This window comes from Vicugna pacos, chromosome 24, assembly GCF_048564905.1.
Source record: "Vicugna pacos chromosome 24, VicPac4, whole genome shotgun sequence".
Taxonomy (NCBI): Eukaryota; Metazoa; Chordata; class Mammalia; order Artiodactyla; family Camelidae; genus Vicugna; species Vicugna pacos.
Window position 1 is genome coordinate 27,885,782 of NC_133010.1, and position 14,425 is coordinate 27,900,206.

Here is a 14,425-nt window from a genome sequence, read left to right on the forward strand (position 1 = left end):
GGGAAACTGGTTATGGTTTTGGTTGGGCTGAGAACACACAATTTTTCCCACTTAAAATAATGGCACAGAGGCTCCTGTTTTCCAGAAATGCACTACCCCTGTGTCTGTAGGATGGGGTGAGTGCCAACGCTGTTGGGTGCTGTTCTCACTCTAAGAATGCAGCTCCACAGAAGGAAGGACTGTTCTCAACTTGTGATACAGCAGAGTCTTCTTTTTTTTTTTTCACCTAGTTGGGCCCAAGGAAGCTATGTCTGTATGATAACCTGCCAAGTAGGACCCGGCAGGCCTTCCTCTGCATTCGCACAACTTAGGCCCTCAGTGGCAAGGACGCCACCTATGGGCCTTGCCTGTGGAGACTGCGGGGCACACACCTCCCAGCAGGCGTCCTGCACCCTGTGCAGATGGGGAGCAGGATCCACAAATCCGACTTCTGTGAATCCAGACTGTGTTCTCCACTGCCAGCCATCTGTCTGAGCTCAGGAACGTGCAGAGCGAGAGCCCCAGCACAACAGAGTAAGCTCACACCGCGGACAGAGCGGTCCCCTGGCCGGGACTGTGAACACGGCTGGTCTGGAAACCCAACACCTCTGAAACACTACGGATGTGGATTCAACCATCCATCCTCCAGCTCACCCCAGACGGGGCACTAGTCAAAAGCACCTGAGAATCTCACTACTGAGAAAGAGAAGGTAACTTACAGCAGTGTATCTCCTGACTTACAAGTGGCATGTTCAAGGAGAAAGGAGGAATAAACAAACAGCCTTATGCTTTAACCTGCAGTCTAAAACCACTGAAACCATGAGGAGTGGCACTGCTAAGTCAACACAAAATCTTCAATACATATGTCACACCACATTCCCTACGTGCTGCAGTCGGCTACCTTTCATAAAACTTCAGGCAATTGTTGTATCGGGGAACACAGAAGTGAGGCTGTGATGTACAGGAGACCTCAAGGATTTTCACAGCACATCCCAAGATGCCAGTGTGACAAATACGACTACACAGTAACATTTCCACAACAAGCCTCTCTGACCAAAAGGAATGAGAAAAGTCAATCAGAGGTACTGAGCCGAGGAAGTAAAAGAGCTCAGCCACTTTTCTAAGCGACCGCACCTCAGGGAACCAGCTTCAGCACGTGTTACTGAAAGCCCTAGAAATGTAATTTTTCAAATCAAAAACCAAGTAGTTTACACATCCATATGGATTCAAAACTCCAAAAGCACCGGGCATTTTATATGATTTTTTGGAAAAAGACTTCTTTCTTCTTCCAAAAGAATTAAATAGAAATATTCATTTAAATATCTCCTAGTTTTATTAAAGGCAATTATTAATTACACTGTGACAGCAGTGTGCACACTACGCAGCTACACAAACGGCAGGTGTTCACACTGCTTACTTTTGGTGAGTGGGCTTCTGTCTGTCGGTACTGGCTGCTTAGGGCTGAGAGCTCTTTGAGGTTAGCGATGTCATCCCACACCAGGGGACACCTTCACCTAGTGAGTAGCCAGCCGACAGGGGCCCACGGCAGCTCACGACCCGCCGAGCCGACCGCAGCAAGCCCCACCTCCCGGGCGCACTGCCGCCGTGACCCTACCTCGTGCTGTCCTCCTCCAGGGCGTCCTGAACTTTGGAGGACAGCCCTGTGTGTCCGTCACCGGCCAGCTTTCCTTCTTCCAGGCCTACCCTGTTCCCATTATACTTCTCAGTCATCACTTTGGTTGGCGAATGATCGAAAACAGGACACAAGTCTTCCTTCGAAAGTTCTTTCCACCGTTTCTGTGGAGGCAGGAGAAATGAGAGACAAACGCAATCACTAACATTTTGTTTTCCTTAAATAAAAAACTTATGAACTGAAATTCTATATTTAACTTTCGAAAACCCCAGGATCACATACAAATGAAAAAGAAGAAGGCATTTTACCGTAGCACTTCTTCTAGACACTTGTACTTCAAGTCCAAAACTAAGTAACAACAAAGCATTTACCAGGCATGCTCATCAGCACGCAGCAGAATCGGAACACCTGGGACTCTAACCCACGTGAGACAACTCCTCTAGGACCTCAGTGAAACACTAGGAACAGGAAGGGGGTTTCAGCCACGTCAGACTGTGGTGTGAACTCTGGAAGTGTGACCAACAGGGCACGCAAGTGTGGTCCGGTGTCCCCGTGTCTGCTGCCACTGTCCAGCTGCATGACAGCCCAGTGCCAGGACTTCAATCTGACAGTCCCCACCAGGTACTCCAACAGCCCAGGCAGCTGGTCCAGTGTGGGCATGGGGAAGACTCCTCTCGCATGCCTGGACTTCAGAGCAGGCGGGATCTGGACCAAAATGAAGAGGCGTCCTATTTCTTCCTATAAACAGAAACACTACACACCTCGGGACGCGCTGTGATTAATGAGGTGACCTGTAAAAGGGGTCTACCTTCCCCGACGGCCACCATCCCAGGGGCAGGCAGGGGTAGCAGGGGTGCAGAGTACAGCTGAGCCCCTCGGGATGAAGGCAGACACACGGCACAGGCCGGGCAGGGGCCGGGGTGGGGGAGACATGGAGACTTGACAGGGCCACAGGCTCTCCATGTCCTTCAAGGGCCGGGGACACATCCATCTCCCTGCCAGCAACAACGGGGGCCGAGGTGGCGGCTGTGACAGCCGATGGTTCTGACTGCCTATGCCTCTGACACCAGCATCAAATGCCCATTCGGTACAGACAGGAGTGGCCCTCTTTGAAAACCCTACCCTGCAAGTGTGGAGTCTCGGATCTCATGAAGAAAAGGTTCTCTGCAACTTACTGCCGGAGGATTTTAATGATTCTGAACAGCGACAGAACAATGCAAAACCTGTGGAACACTCACTTGCAGGAGCTATGCTGGTGCCAACGGACACTAGTAAAACAATCTCTGTGTATGTAGATTTTACAAATCCCTGGAAAGTCACTGAGACACGACACACTGGTTTCTGACTTGGCTCATGGTACAAAAGAGGGCTGTGAAGGAGGCATTTACCATCACACCCCACCTTCCCCGACACAGCTCTGCTACGAGGCTGCACAATTAATCTCTCTTTCTGTTTTCTGGTAGTCGACTCACAGAAGATAAAGTTCTGTAATTCATCGTATCTGGAGGACTGTGACTAGTACAGTTTGGTTTGAAGAAGGAAAGCATGGGGCTGGCCTGAGAGGTGAGACCCGGAAGCAAGCCAACGACAGGGAGAAACCCTGCCCTGGAACTGAGAACCCGGTGGAGCGAGCGATCCCGAGCAGGGACCCGACCGGACCTCACCCACATCCAGAAGGAATATTGTGGCAAGAGCTGAGAACCTTCTGCAATGAAACCAAGAGTAAGATGCTTCTACTTGAGACGATTGTGTCAATTTTCTTCCTTCTCATAAAAAAAAAAAGTTTACTCAGTCCAAAGAGCACTTTTGATGCTGAACAAAATGCTGGCGGGGAACAAGACGTGTCCTGAGCACGCACAGCATGCCGCCTGCTCTGCCGCCTCCCCACACAGCCTGGGCCCTCCGGGAGGAAGCACCCCTGTCCAGTGAGCTGCAGGGCAGAAGCTGAACCCAGGTGGTCTGGCCTGCCTGCGCTACAGACCCTCGTGATTATTTATATCTCCGAAAAAGTCATCAATTTTAGGCAGCAGGCGGTTTAGGGAAGTACCCAGTGAAAACGTTCATCTGTCCCCAGGAAGTGCGCTGGTCAATTCCTCACTGAGGTCTAGTTACAGCAACTCAACCTTATACTTTGACAAAACTCAGCACTGTCAACGAACAAGACGATGCCAGAAACCAAGTCTCACTGGACCACTTCCCAGAATATGCAACAAATCTGAAACCTGTCAACACGAAAAGCCTCACTGGGCTCACACGGGCACCTCTCACCTGCGGCCCACTGCTGACTATGGCAGCGTGACCTAACAAACTCTATTTTCCAAAAGGAAAAAGAAAGAAAAGACACTGGGGGAGAGGAGGGAGGCAGATTTAATGCTAGTGAATTTATAAAAGAAAAACAACAATGTCCTGTTGCTACGTCTCTGGGCAGCCAACTCGCCCAACCTTGCTCCCCCAGGACACACGCAGTTTAGGCTAGAGTCACTGGTGAGGTGGATCTGCTGACGGCTGAGGCCAGGGAGGGACACCGTGCTTGGCGACAAGCTGTCCAGGCTCCGCTCGGACACTCAGACTGAGCTGTCCACCATTCCCAGTAGCCCAGATGCCCCTGCTGCAGCACCACGGCCCACGTGCCACCGGTAACCCCACCCCACCCGTTTCGCACTGAAGGAAGCCCCTGGAAGGAGCTGCAAAGTGATGTAAGTAGACTCAAACCCCACTGAAATTCGTTTAAAGACAGTGTATCATTTACTTATCACTTCATTAGTAACGTCAGTTACCAGCTGGAGATCTTACACCACCACTTCCAAAGGAGCAGATTGGATCGTTCACTCTGCGAGGTTTGCCATCATCACCCACCCCGGGGGTTTGCTGAGAAAGACGCAGCAACACCAGCAACCACACTGTTTTCTCACAACCTCGTGCCAGCAAGACGAAAGGTCAACAGTATCACTGCTAGAGACAACGAGAAACGCGCTCTGCTCACCTGGGCAGGCTCAGGCCACTGGAGGTTTCTGGGGATAAACACACGTGACTGTAGTCACACACGTGTATTTACTGCTTTCAGATCCTGCCAGGTTCTAAATCATCGTCCGTCCACATATGCCAGAAATCCCAGCACAGAACTGTATCCAATAATGAAACCATCACTCGCATCATACAAATGTGCGTAAAGACGGAAGGTGAGGACAGGTGACCCGGAGGGAAGAGAACCAGACTGCTTGGTCCGGGTGCTACGGGAGCTCGCTGGTTCAGAGGGCGCCCCTCGCCCCACTCCACCATCTCACACTGAAAGCTTCCTTCTTTCTTCTTACAAATATTAATTTCCCCCAAAAATCAGAGGCAAAGAGGAGAGAAAGAAGAATCCTTTTTTCATAAATTGGCCATCACACCGTGAGACGTCAAATGAGACACTTCTATCGGCATAGGACAGACATAGTCACACGGTTTGGGGTTTCTACATTGACAAAGTAATTCCATCTCTGTAACAGTAAAGTTTTATGACTTTAGATTTCAGGGAACTTTGTTTCTCTTGGATCTGTGTTCTAAGATAAGGCTTGAGAAGAGCCTGGCCAATGAAATGTCACGTGACCTGCACACAACTCACGTTTCTAGCAGCCATGTTTTAAAAAGATGAACTTAATATTTCCTATCAAGTTACCCAGGACAGTTTTCACAGAACTAGAACAAATAATGCTAAAGTTTATATGGAATCACAAAAGACCCAGAATTGCCAAAGTATTACTGAGGAAAAAGAACGAAGCTGGAGGAATGACCCTCCCAGACTTCAGACAACAATGCAGAGCTGCAGTAATCAAACAGTGTGGTACTGGCACAAAAACGGACACTTGGAGCAGTGGGACAGAATCCAGGGCCCAGAAACAGTTTATTTAACTCAATATATTTTTTAAAAATACTGTCATTTGAACATATAATCAGTACCTTTTAGAATTCTTGAGATATTCTACACCTTTCCTCTCTGTATCTAACCTTCAAAATCTGGTGCATTTCACGCTTTAAGCGTAACTTGATTCAACTCGCCATGTCTCAAATACTCAACAGCACGTGTGGTTACCGGCCACGGTGTGAGACAGACAGGCGGACCCGCGCACGTGACACACAGCCCTGAGAGGGTGCACACGTGCCTCAGGGTGAGTCAGCAAAAGGGCTTCCCTTCGTTCATCACACACCTCCACATTCTCTGAGTTCTTTTATAGTCAACATGCACTCATTGATTATTTAAAGTAAGAAGTTTCACAGCACCACATAAATTACCGGTGCCTTGCTCAGATCACATCTGTGGAAACTGGCCCTCCAAGCAGGCAGCAGGCATTTCTGACCCTGAGCCCTGAAAACTCTCGTCTCCCAAATCCCGTCTGGATGTGGGCGGAGAATGCGTTGGGCTGAACGGGGCACTAGAGATGTTAGACTGAGGACCCAACAGCCACACCAGACCAAGAAAGTGGGGAAGAAAAAATTCTCCCCAGCCATCACAATGTGGACCACAAAGAAGCAGGTCCGTAAAGCGCATCTTGGTGGTGGAAGAGGTCCTCAAAGGAAGTACGTATATATTCTAAAACATTTAAAGAGGAGGGAAGGATATGCTCAAGGGACAGCACACATTCCCTGCAGCTACTCAGTCCGTGAGAACAAAAGGAAACAGACAACCAAGCAACCAAGGTACACGGGGAAAACTCCAGAGTTCAATGGTAGAAGCTGAGGTTTTAAAAGAGAGAGATTTTCCTAATCGTCAACATCTGAGACAACTTTTACTTCTAAATCTCTGTTCACTGCCAAGCAAACCCAGCACACCGCAGGCCTGACTTCTGGGGGAGAGTCCTGTGGGCTTACACTTCCACACACCAAGCATTTTACAGACTGATGGCACTGCGTAACCTCACGCTTCTCTTTGTTAAAAATTACTCTTTAATGCGGAAGATTGGGGGGGGGAACCTTTAAAATAAACTTACAAAAAGTTACTGATAAGTACAATAGATTATCTTGAGTAGTTACAAAAACACCAATGATCAGAACAAAAAAGTTAGCTACTGATAAACAGATCTGCTTAAGAAAATTCTCCTGCCTTTGGAAGGCATACAACACTTACCTATTTGCACTTACTCCATCATGACAGGTGGGGCGATCTAATTATAGAAGAAGGCTTGTTCAGAACACTCCTGTTCCAGCTAGTGACCACAGAGGTTAAAAAGCTGGGAAACAGTTCATTTAAGGGAAACGTCAAGAAAATTCTGTCGCTACGCCCACCGTTACAGGATCAGGTCACACAAGAAACGGGTTGGTTGCTGTCACTGCTCTTTCTGTTTACGCTTTACATTAGCACGTGACGTAAAACTGATCATTTCTAGTAACGAGCCTTTGAACTCAGCTTTTGCGAACGTGGAGTAAAAGTACCTTCACAAGAATAAAGTCGCCAACCACAGAAAAATAACACTCTCCTGAAATTTCATTATGCTCGCCCCAAGTACTCAAATACTCAAGTTGCCTGCTCGCTGTTATAAAAAAAATGAAAAAACTAAGTATTTTTGTTTGTATAACCCCCGGTCAGGTTTTTAAGGGGGCAAAAGTACCTAAATTTTCTGGTTATTTTAATGATTAAATGCTTGAACCATGCATGCGTGAAAATTTTACGTGTTCTGAGTAACAGGCAAGATACAACCTGAGGCTGAGGCATATCTGAGGAGCTAAGCGTAAACTCTGCAACGTGCAGGTGGCCAGCTTCAGTCATCGCGTTGCTTTTCAGAAGGAAGGGATGAGGCAGGTGCTGGAGTGCAGTGCGGTTACCTGATGCTAGTCAGACCTGACACACAGGTACCACATCTCCCCTGAAAGAGTTTACCTGTATATTTGAGTCTCCTTTTAGAAGCTTTGCTCCTTCTATTATAGTCATGTATGAGAATCTGAGCTGATCTGGTGTCTGAATCAGTCCCATTCGGTATTTTCTCATATTCAGTAACAGCTGTTTAATGTTAATATCATCTCCTTTTTCCATCTGCAAGAAAGGTAAAAATTATTCAAGCATTCTGTTGTTAAGAGTCCAGGAAGAGTGCCAGACATTCTGCTGTGCACCAGATGTGCTCTTGAAGAGCTGGGGATGGTTCCACAGCAGCCGCCCGCCTGACCCGTCCAGCAGGTCCTGCAGCTGGTTCCCTGCTGACTCCAAACCAACCCAGGAATTTCGTTCCCTTCAGCTAGTGGTCAAAGGAAGGATTTATGACCAATGCGGCTTCTGCACTGGGATCAGTGCTCATTTTTTTCCCTCTTGTGTATATATGTGTGTATGTATATGTATACATATACATATATATATACACACACACATACATAAAATATACTTTACTGAAGTATAGTCAGTTTACAATATTGTGTCAGTTTTTGATATACAGCATAAATGCTTCAGTCATACATGAACATACATATACTCGTTTTCATATTCTTCACCATAAGTTATTACAAAATACTGAACATAGTTCCGTGCCGTACAGTATGAACTTGTTATTTATCTATTTTATATATAGTTGTTAGTACCTGCAAATCTCAAACTCTCGATTTATCCCCTCCCACCCCCTTCCCCCCTGGTAACCGTTAATTTGTTTTCTATGTCTGTGAGTCTGTTTCTGTTTTGTAAATAAGTTCATTTGTGTCCCTTTTTTTAAAATTCCATATATGAGTGATAAATGGTATTTTTCTATTTACGGTTTACTTCACTTGGAATGACAGTCTCCAGGTCCATCCACGTTGCCGCAAATGGCATTATTTTATTCTTTTTTATGGCTGAGTAGTATTCCATGGTATAAATACACCACAGCTTCTTTACCCAATCATCTGTCGATGGACATTTCAGTTATTTCCATATCTTGGCTATTGTGAATAGTGCCACTAGGAACACTGGGGTGCAGGTGTCTTTTTGAATTAAGGTTCCCTCTGGATATATGCCCAGAAGTGAGACTGCTGGATCATACAGGAAGTCTATTTTTTTTTCTTTGTCTTTTGAGGAATCTCCATACCGTTTTCCATAATGGCTGCAGCAAACTACATTGTCACCAACAGTGTAGGAGGGTTCCCTTTTCTCCACAATCTCTCCAGCACTAATCTATCGTTCATAGACTTTTTGTTTTGTTTTGTTTTGTTTTGTTTCATTTCAATTAAAGTACAGTCAATTATAATGTATCAATTTCTGGTGTACAGAACAATGTCTCAGTCTTGCATGTACAAGACTTCTTGTTTTCATATTTTTTCCATTAAAGGTTATTATAAGATACTGAGCATAGTTCCCTGTGCTATACAAAAGAAAAATTTTTAATCTATTTTTATTTATAGTGGCTAACATTTGTAAATTTCAAACTCTCAAATTTATCCCCTCCCACTCCCTTTCTCCAGTAACCATTAAGATTGTTTACTAAGTCTGAGAGTCTGTTTCTGTTCTGTAGGTGAGTTCACAGTGTTCGCTCATGCACTTTTGAATGCTGGCCATTCTGACGGGTACGAGGCGACACCTCACTGTAGTTCTGATTTTGCGTCTCTCTGATCCTCAGCGATACTGAGCATTTCTTTGTGTGCCTGTCGGCCGTCCGTGTGTCCTCCCTGAAGAACTTCTGCCCCTTTTTGGATTAATGCTCTTCTTTAAAGGAGGTCTTGGCAGGAGTAAACCTTTCTGCTAGTGCCCTTCCACCTTCACGGCTGGGACCCCCCATGGAAAAGCCAGACCCCCGGTGCAACGGCCCCCTACCCCAGCCGGAAAAGACAAAAGAGAGGCAAAAACACAGAATCCAGTTTCAACACTTACCATTAACAGAACAGACACCAGAGCTTTTAAGCATGTGGAGGTTCACCTCAGCGTGACAACGCACGTCTGACTGAAGCACCCAACAGCAGGCAGGGTGAAAAGTAACACAGTGGACACGCTGAGAGACCCTAGAAGTTCCTGACACCCACCCCGAGTGAGGAACACGGACACCCAGAAAGAGGAAAGGCACAGGCCGGGGCCGGGCAGGGCTGGTGGGGAAAGAACACGGCCCTCGGGCACAGACAGGAGCCTCACACACTTGCTGAGAACTCAGGAAGCAAGGGGTGTAAATGTGTTATTTAATTCTCATAACAGTCCGGGGGGGACACCACCATCATTATTACCCTCAGTCAGAAGGCCAAAAAGGAACGCACTATTACCTGCCAGCTCCTCTGTGAGAAGCTGCGGGGCGGGGGAGAGAGAAGGTGCTGAAGGACCCAGCACCTACACAATACAAGCTGCCAGGGAAAGCCTCGCTGGAGGCCGCCAGAATCACCTGGGCCACAAGCAAGGCAGCTGAAATGACGTACGTGAGATTCTCGGCTTTTTCTAAAAGGCAGAAGTTCAGTTCTGGATCCCTGCCATCAGAGCGTGCTCCTGCCAGCAGAAACAGCAGGAAGGTACAAGGCTGAAAGGAGACCGCCGGAAGCACTCACCAGAACCAGGCAGGTGTCCACCAGAGAAAAGGTGCCTGACCGCCCGATGCCGGCACTACAGTGGATCACCGCAGGCCCGTGTTCCGGGTTCAAGGAGCCAGACTCTCGCACTTTAAATAAGAAATTGAGAAACGAAGCTGGTGATTCAGGGACTCCGAAATCTGGCCAGGTAGTATAATGAAAGTGAGATATTGTTCTGGTTTCACCACTCTAAAAAGCGAAAATCAAGGGGAAGTGTTAGTTCTAAGTTTTTTCTTCTAAAAACCTACTGCAGAAAGATGTGTTTTGTGTGACGCTATCAACCCTTATGACTTTTTCATTTGGTTTTTGATAATCACTTACACAAGTTTAGGAAGACTTTCTTGAGGAGAATTTGGAATATATTCCAAATTGCTAACACTTCTGTAACACGTACTATGTAGGCATGCTCTAAGCCTTTTATATGTTAACTCAATCCATACAACAATCCTATTAAATCCATTTTCCAGGTGAGAAAACTGAGGCAAAAGGTTACGTGACTTCCCCAAGGTCGCACGATCAGAAAACTGCAGAGAGCCAGCATTAGGGTAGCATCTGAGTCCATGACCACCGACCTGCACCACCCATGTAGCCAGGATGTTCCGTAATTCATATGCCATGAAAAGGGATTCTTTTTCTATTCTTAAACATTTCTACCAGAACAATTTTACACTCTTTAATGGTTTCCTTTTTAAGAGCTATCTTTTAAATTCTGCTACACAGACACAGAGAACAACTCAAGAATTAAAGAAAGTCTTTGCATTTTTAACAGAAATTGCTCTTCTCACTCCTGCTTGTCCCCAAGGCAGTATTTCCGACCCTAAAGCCAGTCACATGCTTCTGCTGGCGCGCTGAGGGTTCCACCCACATGCGGAGCGGTCCCCGTCACTTCCGGGGTACCCCAATGACCCTGGCTCCTGACGGACTCGCTGTGAAAATGCTCCTCAGCTCTGCCAGCCGGCTGCTGCCCAAGCAGCACCTCTCTGCCCCGCACCCTCCATCCCTGCAAGCGGAGCACGTCTTTCACCTTTTCTCAGTTTTAATTATAGGACTGTTTTGGAGGGAGGAGCCACAGAAGCAACATAAAAAACCCTGACTTTTTAATGGTTATGAGCTGAAGACTGCTATTGCTAACAGCACTCTCCTTTCAATACAAATTTTCAAAATTATAGTTAACATTCGTTTTTTTTTAATCCATTTTCCCTTTTCAGTAGAAATTAAGACTCCTAAGTCCCCAGACTCAGTTACATGAGGTACAACACTGATAAGATACAGTGCAGAAGTTCAAAAACATTTTAATTATATACTTTTAGTGACTAATTTTTCTTGACGTCCAGGTTTCATCATTTCAAACACACCGTGACCCACAGGCTCCCAACATACTCAAGGCACCAGAAGGTCTTCCGACTACCAACTGCTCCTTGTCTTGACGGGGGACGGTGCTGGCACAACCGAACGCACCATCAAAACTCAGAACCATCCACCAAAGAGAATGTACCCCACTGTTGCAAAAAGGAGAATTAAATTTACCGTATTAAAGCAGCATTTAACACATTTCAAATGAAGAAGGCAAAGCCAGGGCTTCCTGCTAGGAAGCCCTGAAGGAACAAGCCAGCACCCACCCAAGAGCAGTCTCAGGATCCCCCAGTAGCCCAGGCAGAGTGCCCTCTCGATGGGCCTCAGGCTCCGGCGGGCATTCCTAACCCTCCCCGCCACTGCCCGGCTGCAGCCACCGCGCACAGTGGGGCCACGCGTGGTCTGGGTGGACCTGCACCACCTCCGGGCTTGCAACCTGTGCTAACCCCACCAGGCCAGGCCACTGCTTGCTTTTTCTTTGTATGATTCTGGCTCAAGACTAGTGGCCTGTCTATTTTTTTCAAATTCAGGTCACACTGTCTGGGATGCTCAAGGCCAGTTCCCAGAAACACTCCCACTGTTTCTATAATACAGTCTTCCCCACTAATAGATTTTTGAAAATCAGTCTTCTTCCCCGACAGGGCCAGACACTAAAGAACTTCCTAGAGGTTAATTCCTTATTAATTCACTCCTAATGAAACAAGACTGGAAAATCAGAGCTCACAAAAATCATTTAATTCTCAAAGGACCGTACAAAGTACTCAGATCCATGTGGCTACATAAAGAACAGTTTACGTGCATCACTGGACCCCTCTGCCTCTTCTCCTGCAGGGAAGAAATGAGGGGGGAGAGGTTCTAAAGGAAAGAGCACTAAAACAAAATTCACCTTTACTTCACAGTCTCTACCCTCAGACCAGACGATTTTTGACCAACTCCTGGTTTCAAACCTGTGGGTCACCTTTCCTCCTCCTGTGAGGCCTCGTCTCATGGCTGCCCCGACACCCACACGCCCGAGGCACATCCCTTCCATGCCAGCCCCACCGCGTCACTCCGCACATGCCTGCCCAGAGCTGTCAGCGGCTCACCGTCCTCCTTGGGGAAAGTCTCATTTACATTGTTTTGAAGAATTCTAACTTTAAAGTCCTTGAGTAAGATGACAAGCTCACACTATGGGAGGAACAGGTTTCAGGAGGTCAGGAGCAGACGCACAAGCTGGCAAGGCTGGACGCGAATCCAGGCTGGCCTGATTCGGAAGCCTTCTCTCTTAATCCCAAGTAATTTTAATAAATTATTTGTAATCCTCAAGTATCAACCTGAATGTTAATACTACTAGTTTCTAGGGTTTCTTGAGAGTCCTCAGAGACCTACCACACACAGGAACAACATCCACAAAGGCACAGCTACGGTTATGCGCCACGACAGGTATCACTGAGACACGCGGGCTGTCCCAAACTCCAGATCTAACGGCAAAGAATCATCCCTAAAACCACCAGAGGAAGCCCTATCTTTTGGGCATGAAAAGTCTTACATTGGTATTTCCTAACTGCAGAAGGTGAACTGTGTAGTAGGACTTCACATCTTCTGACAAGAACTTCACGCTGAATCCTGTTTCCTTAAACAGCATCTCCTGGTCGTCTTTTGTTGGCCAGTACTGTGCACATTTAACCTAAATGTAAGAATATGCGTTCAGCTTTTTTTTGTTTATAGACATTATGAAGCCATAAAAAGCTGGAAAAGAAAACAAACCACACGTACACAGCACATATGTTTCAAGTACCCAAATCTAAGAACAGTCACACTGCATTCAATGCTTAATGTATTTTAATACACCTTATAAAAGCAGGTTTGCAAAATGTTCCTATAACTTATACACTAAAAAATCGTATGTCAAAAAAAAAATACACCGATAGCATGTTCATAAAAAACCCAGTTGTCATTTCTGAAGCAGGAAACCCCGTATTTTAACATCACACTGCACCCATTCTACATTTCTAAAAATGCCAATCTCGTGTAAGAATCTTGTCTTCACACAGGATTGAAAAGGCTTTATTTCGCAAGTATTTCCCGCAAAGACCTGCCAATCTGCTGTAAAGAGGACACATCCAGAGACAACGCTGCATGTTCACTCACTAACAGGAGGTCGGGGAGAGGCAGGCAAGCCTCTTTCACCTGGACGTGCTGCACTGGGCAGAACTACTGACACAGAATTCACGTTTGTGACAATGAAAGCATCTTCCCGAGAGCCAAATTATGCAGCCAGCAGGCTGAGGTAAAGCGAGATTCAGAGTCATTTCATTAGGAAAAAACACCACAAAAACACCCTTGTAAAGCATGGCCATTCTCCTTTTCCAAAACACAAAGAGCTACAAATGGCAAGTAAGACGCCTCCAAAACAAATGGACACTATGAACCGATACATCAAGAGGTGCTGGAAAAATGACACAAAAAGTGAAGGAGCACAAACCAGAATCAGAACAGCACGGAAATGAGACGACAGAGGGGAGAACGAATCAGAAATAAAGGAAGACACCATTTCAGAGAGACTAATTAGCTCAAGGAACAGGGATGTGAATAAACACAACAAACGATGCTTCGGGAGAAAGGAGAAAAGGGGACGTTTTCTAAACAAAGAAGAAGTGAAGATACGAACAGGGTTGGGTAAAATGCGACAAATATAAAAACAGGCACAGGAAACCTAACACGTGTACAACCGAAGGGCCCAAAGGACAAGCAAGGGGCAGGACAAAGCTGGCAGGCGCAAGTCAATCAACTTTTCTTTAAAGGAAACACAGGAAATCACACACTGAAAGAGCACATTCTGCACCCAGAAACACTAACCCAGAATGGCCAACACGGACCTATTTTGACGAAGTCAGTGGGATTTGAGGGAAGAAAATCCTTCGGGTTGTAACTAAGGTAAAAGGACAAGTGACTTACAAAGGAAGTAAGGTAAGACGTCCACCTGACTCTGACGGTCGCCAG

The 14,425-nt window shown here is 46.5% G+C and overlaps 1 protein-coding gene across 2 annotated transcripts in view; it reads right to left on the minus strand.

Moving 5' to 3' along the window:
* PTPN2 (protein tyrosine phosphatase non-receptor type 2) overlaps window positions 1-14,425 on the minus strand; it is a 50,569-nt gene that overhangs the window by 8,236 nt on the left and 27,908 nt on the right. For both annotated transcript variants that reach the window (XM_031690184.2, XM_072949346.1), the window contains exons 5-8: window positions 12,972-13,109; window positions 10,070-10,279; window positions 7,467-7,619; window positions 1,595-1,776 (exon numbers count right to left, since the gene is read on the minus strand). In XM_031690184.2, the coding sequence (XP_031546044.1) occupies window positions 1,595-1,776; window positions 7,467-7,619; window positions 10,070-10,279; window positions 12,972-13,109 (683 nt within the window). The remainder of the gene's footprint in view (window positions 1-1,594; window positions 1,777-7,466; window positions 7,620-10,069; window positions 10,280-12,971; window positions 13,110-14,425) is intronic.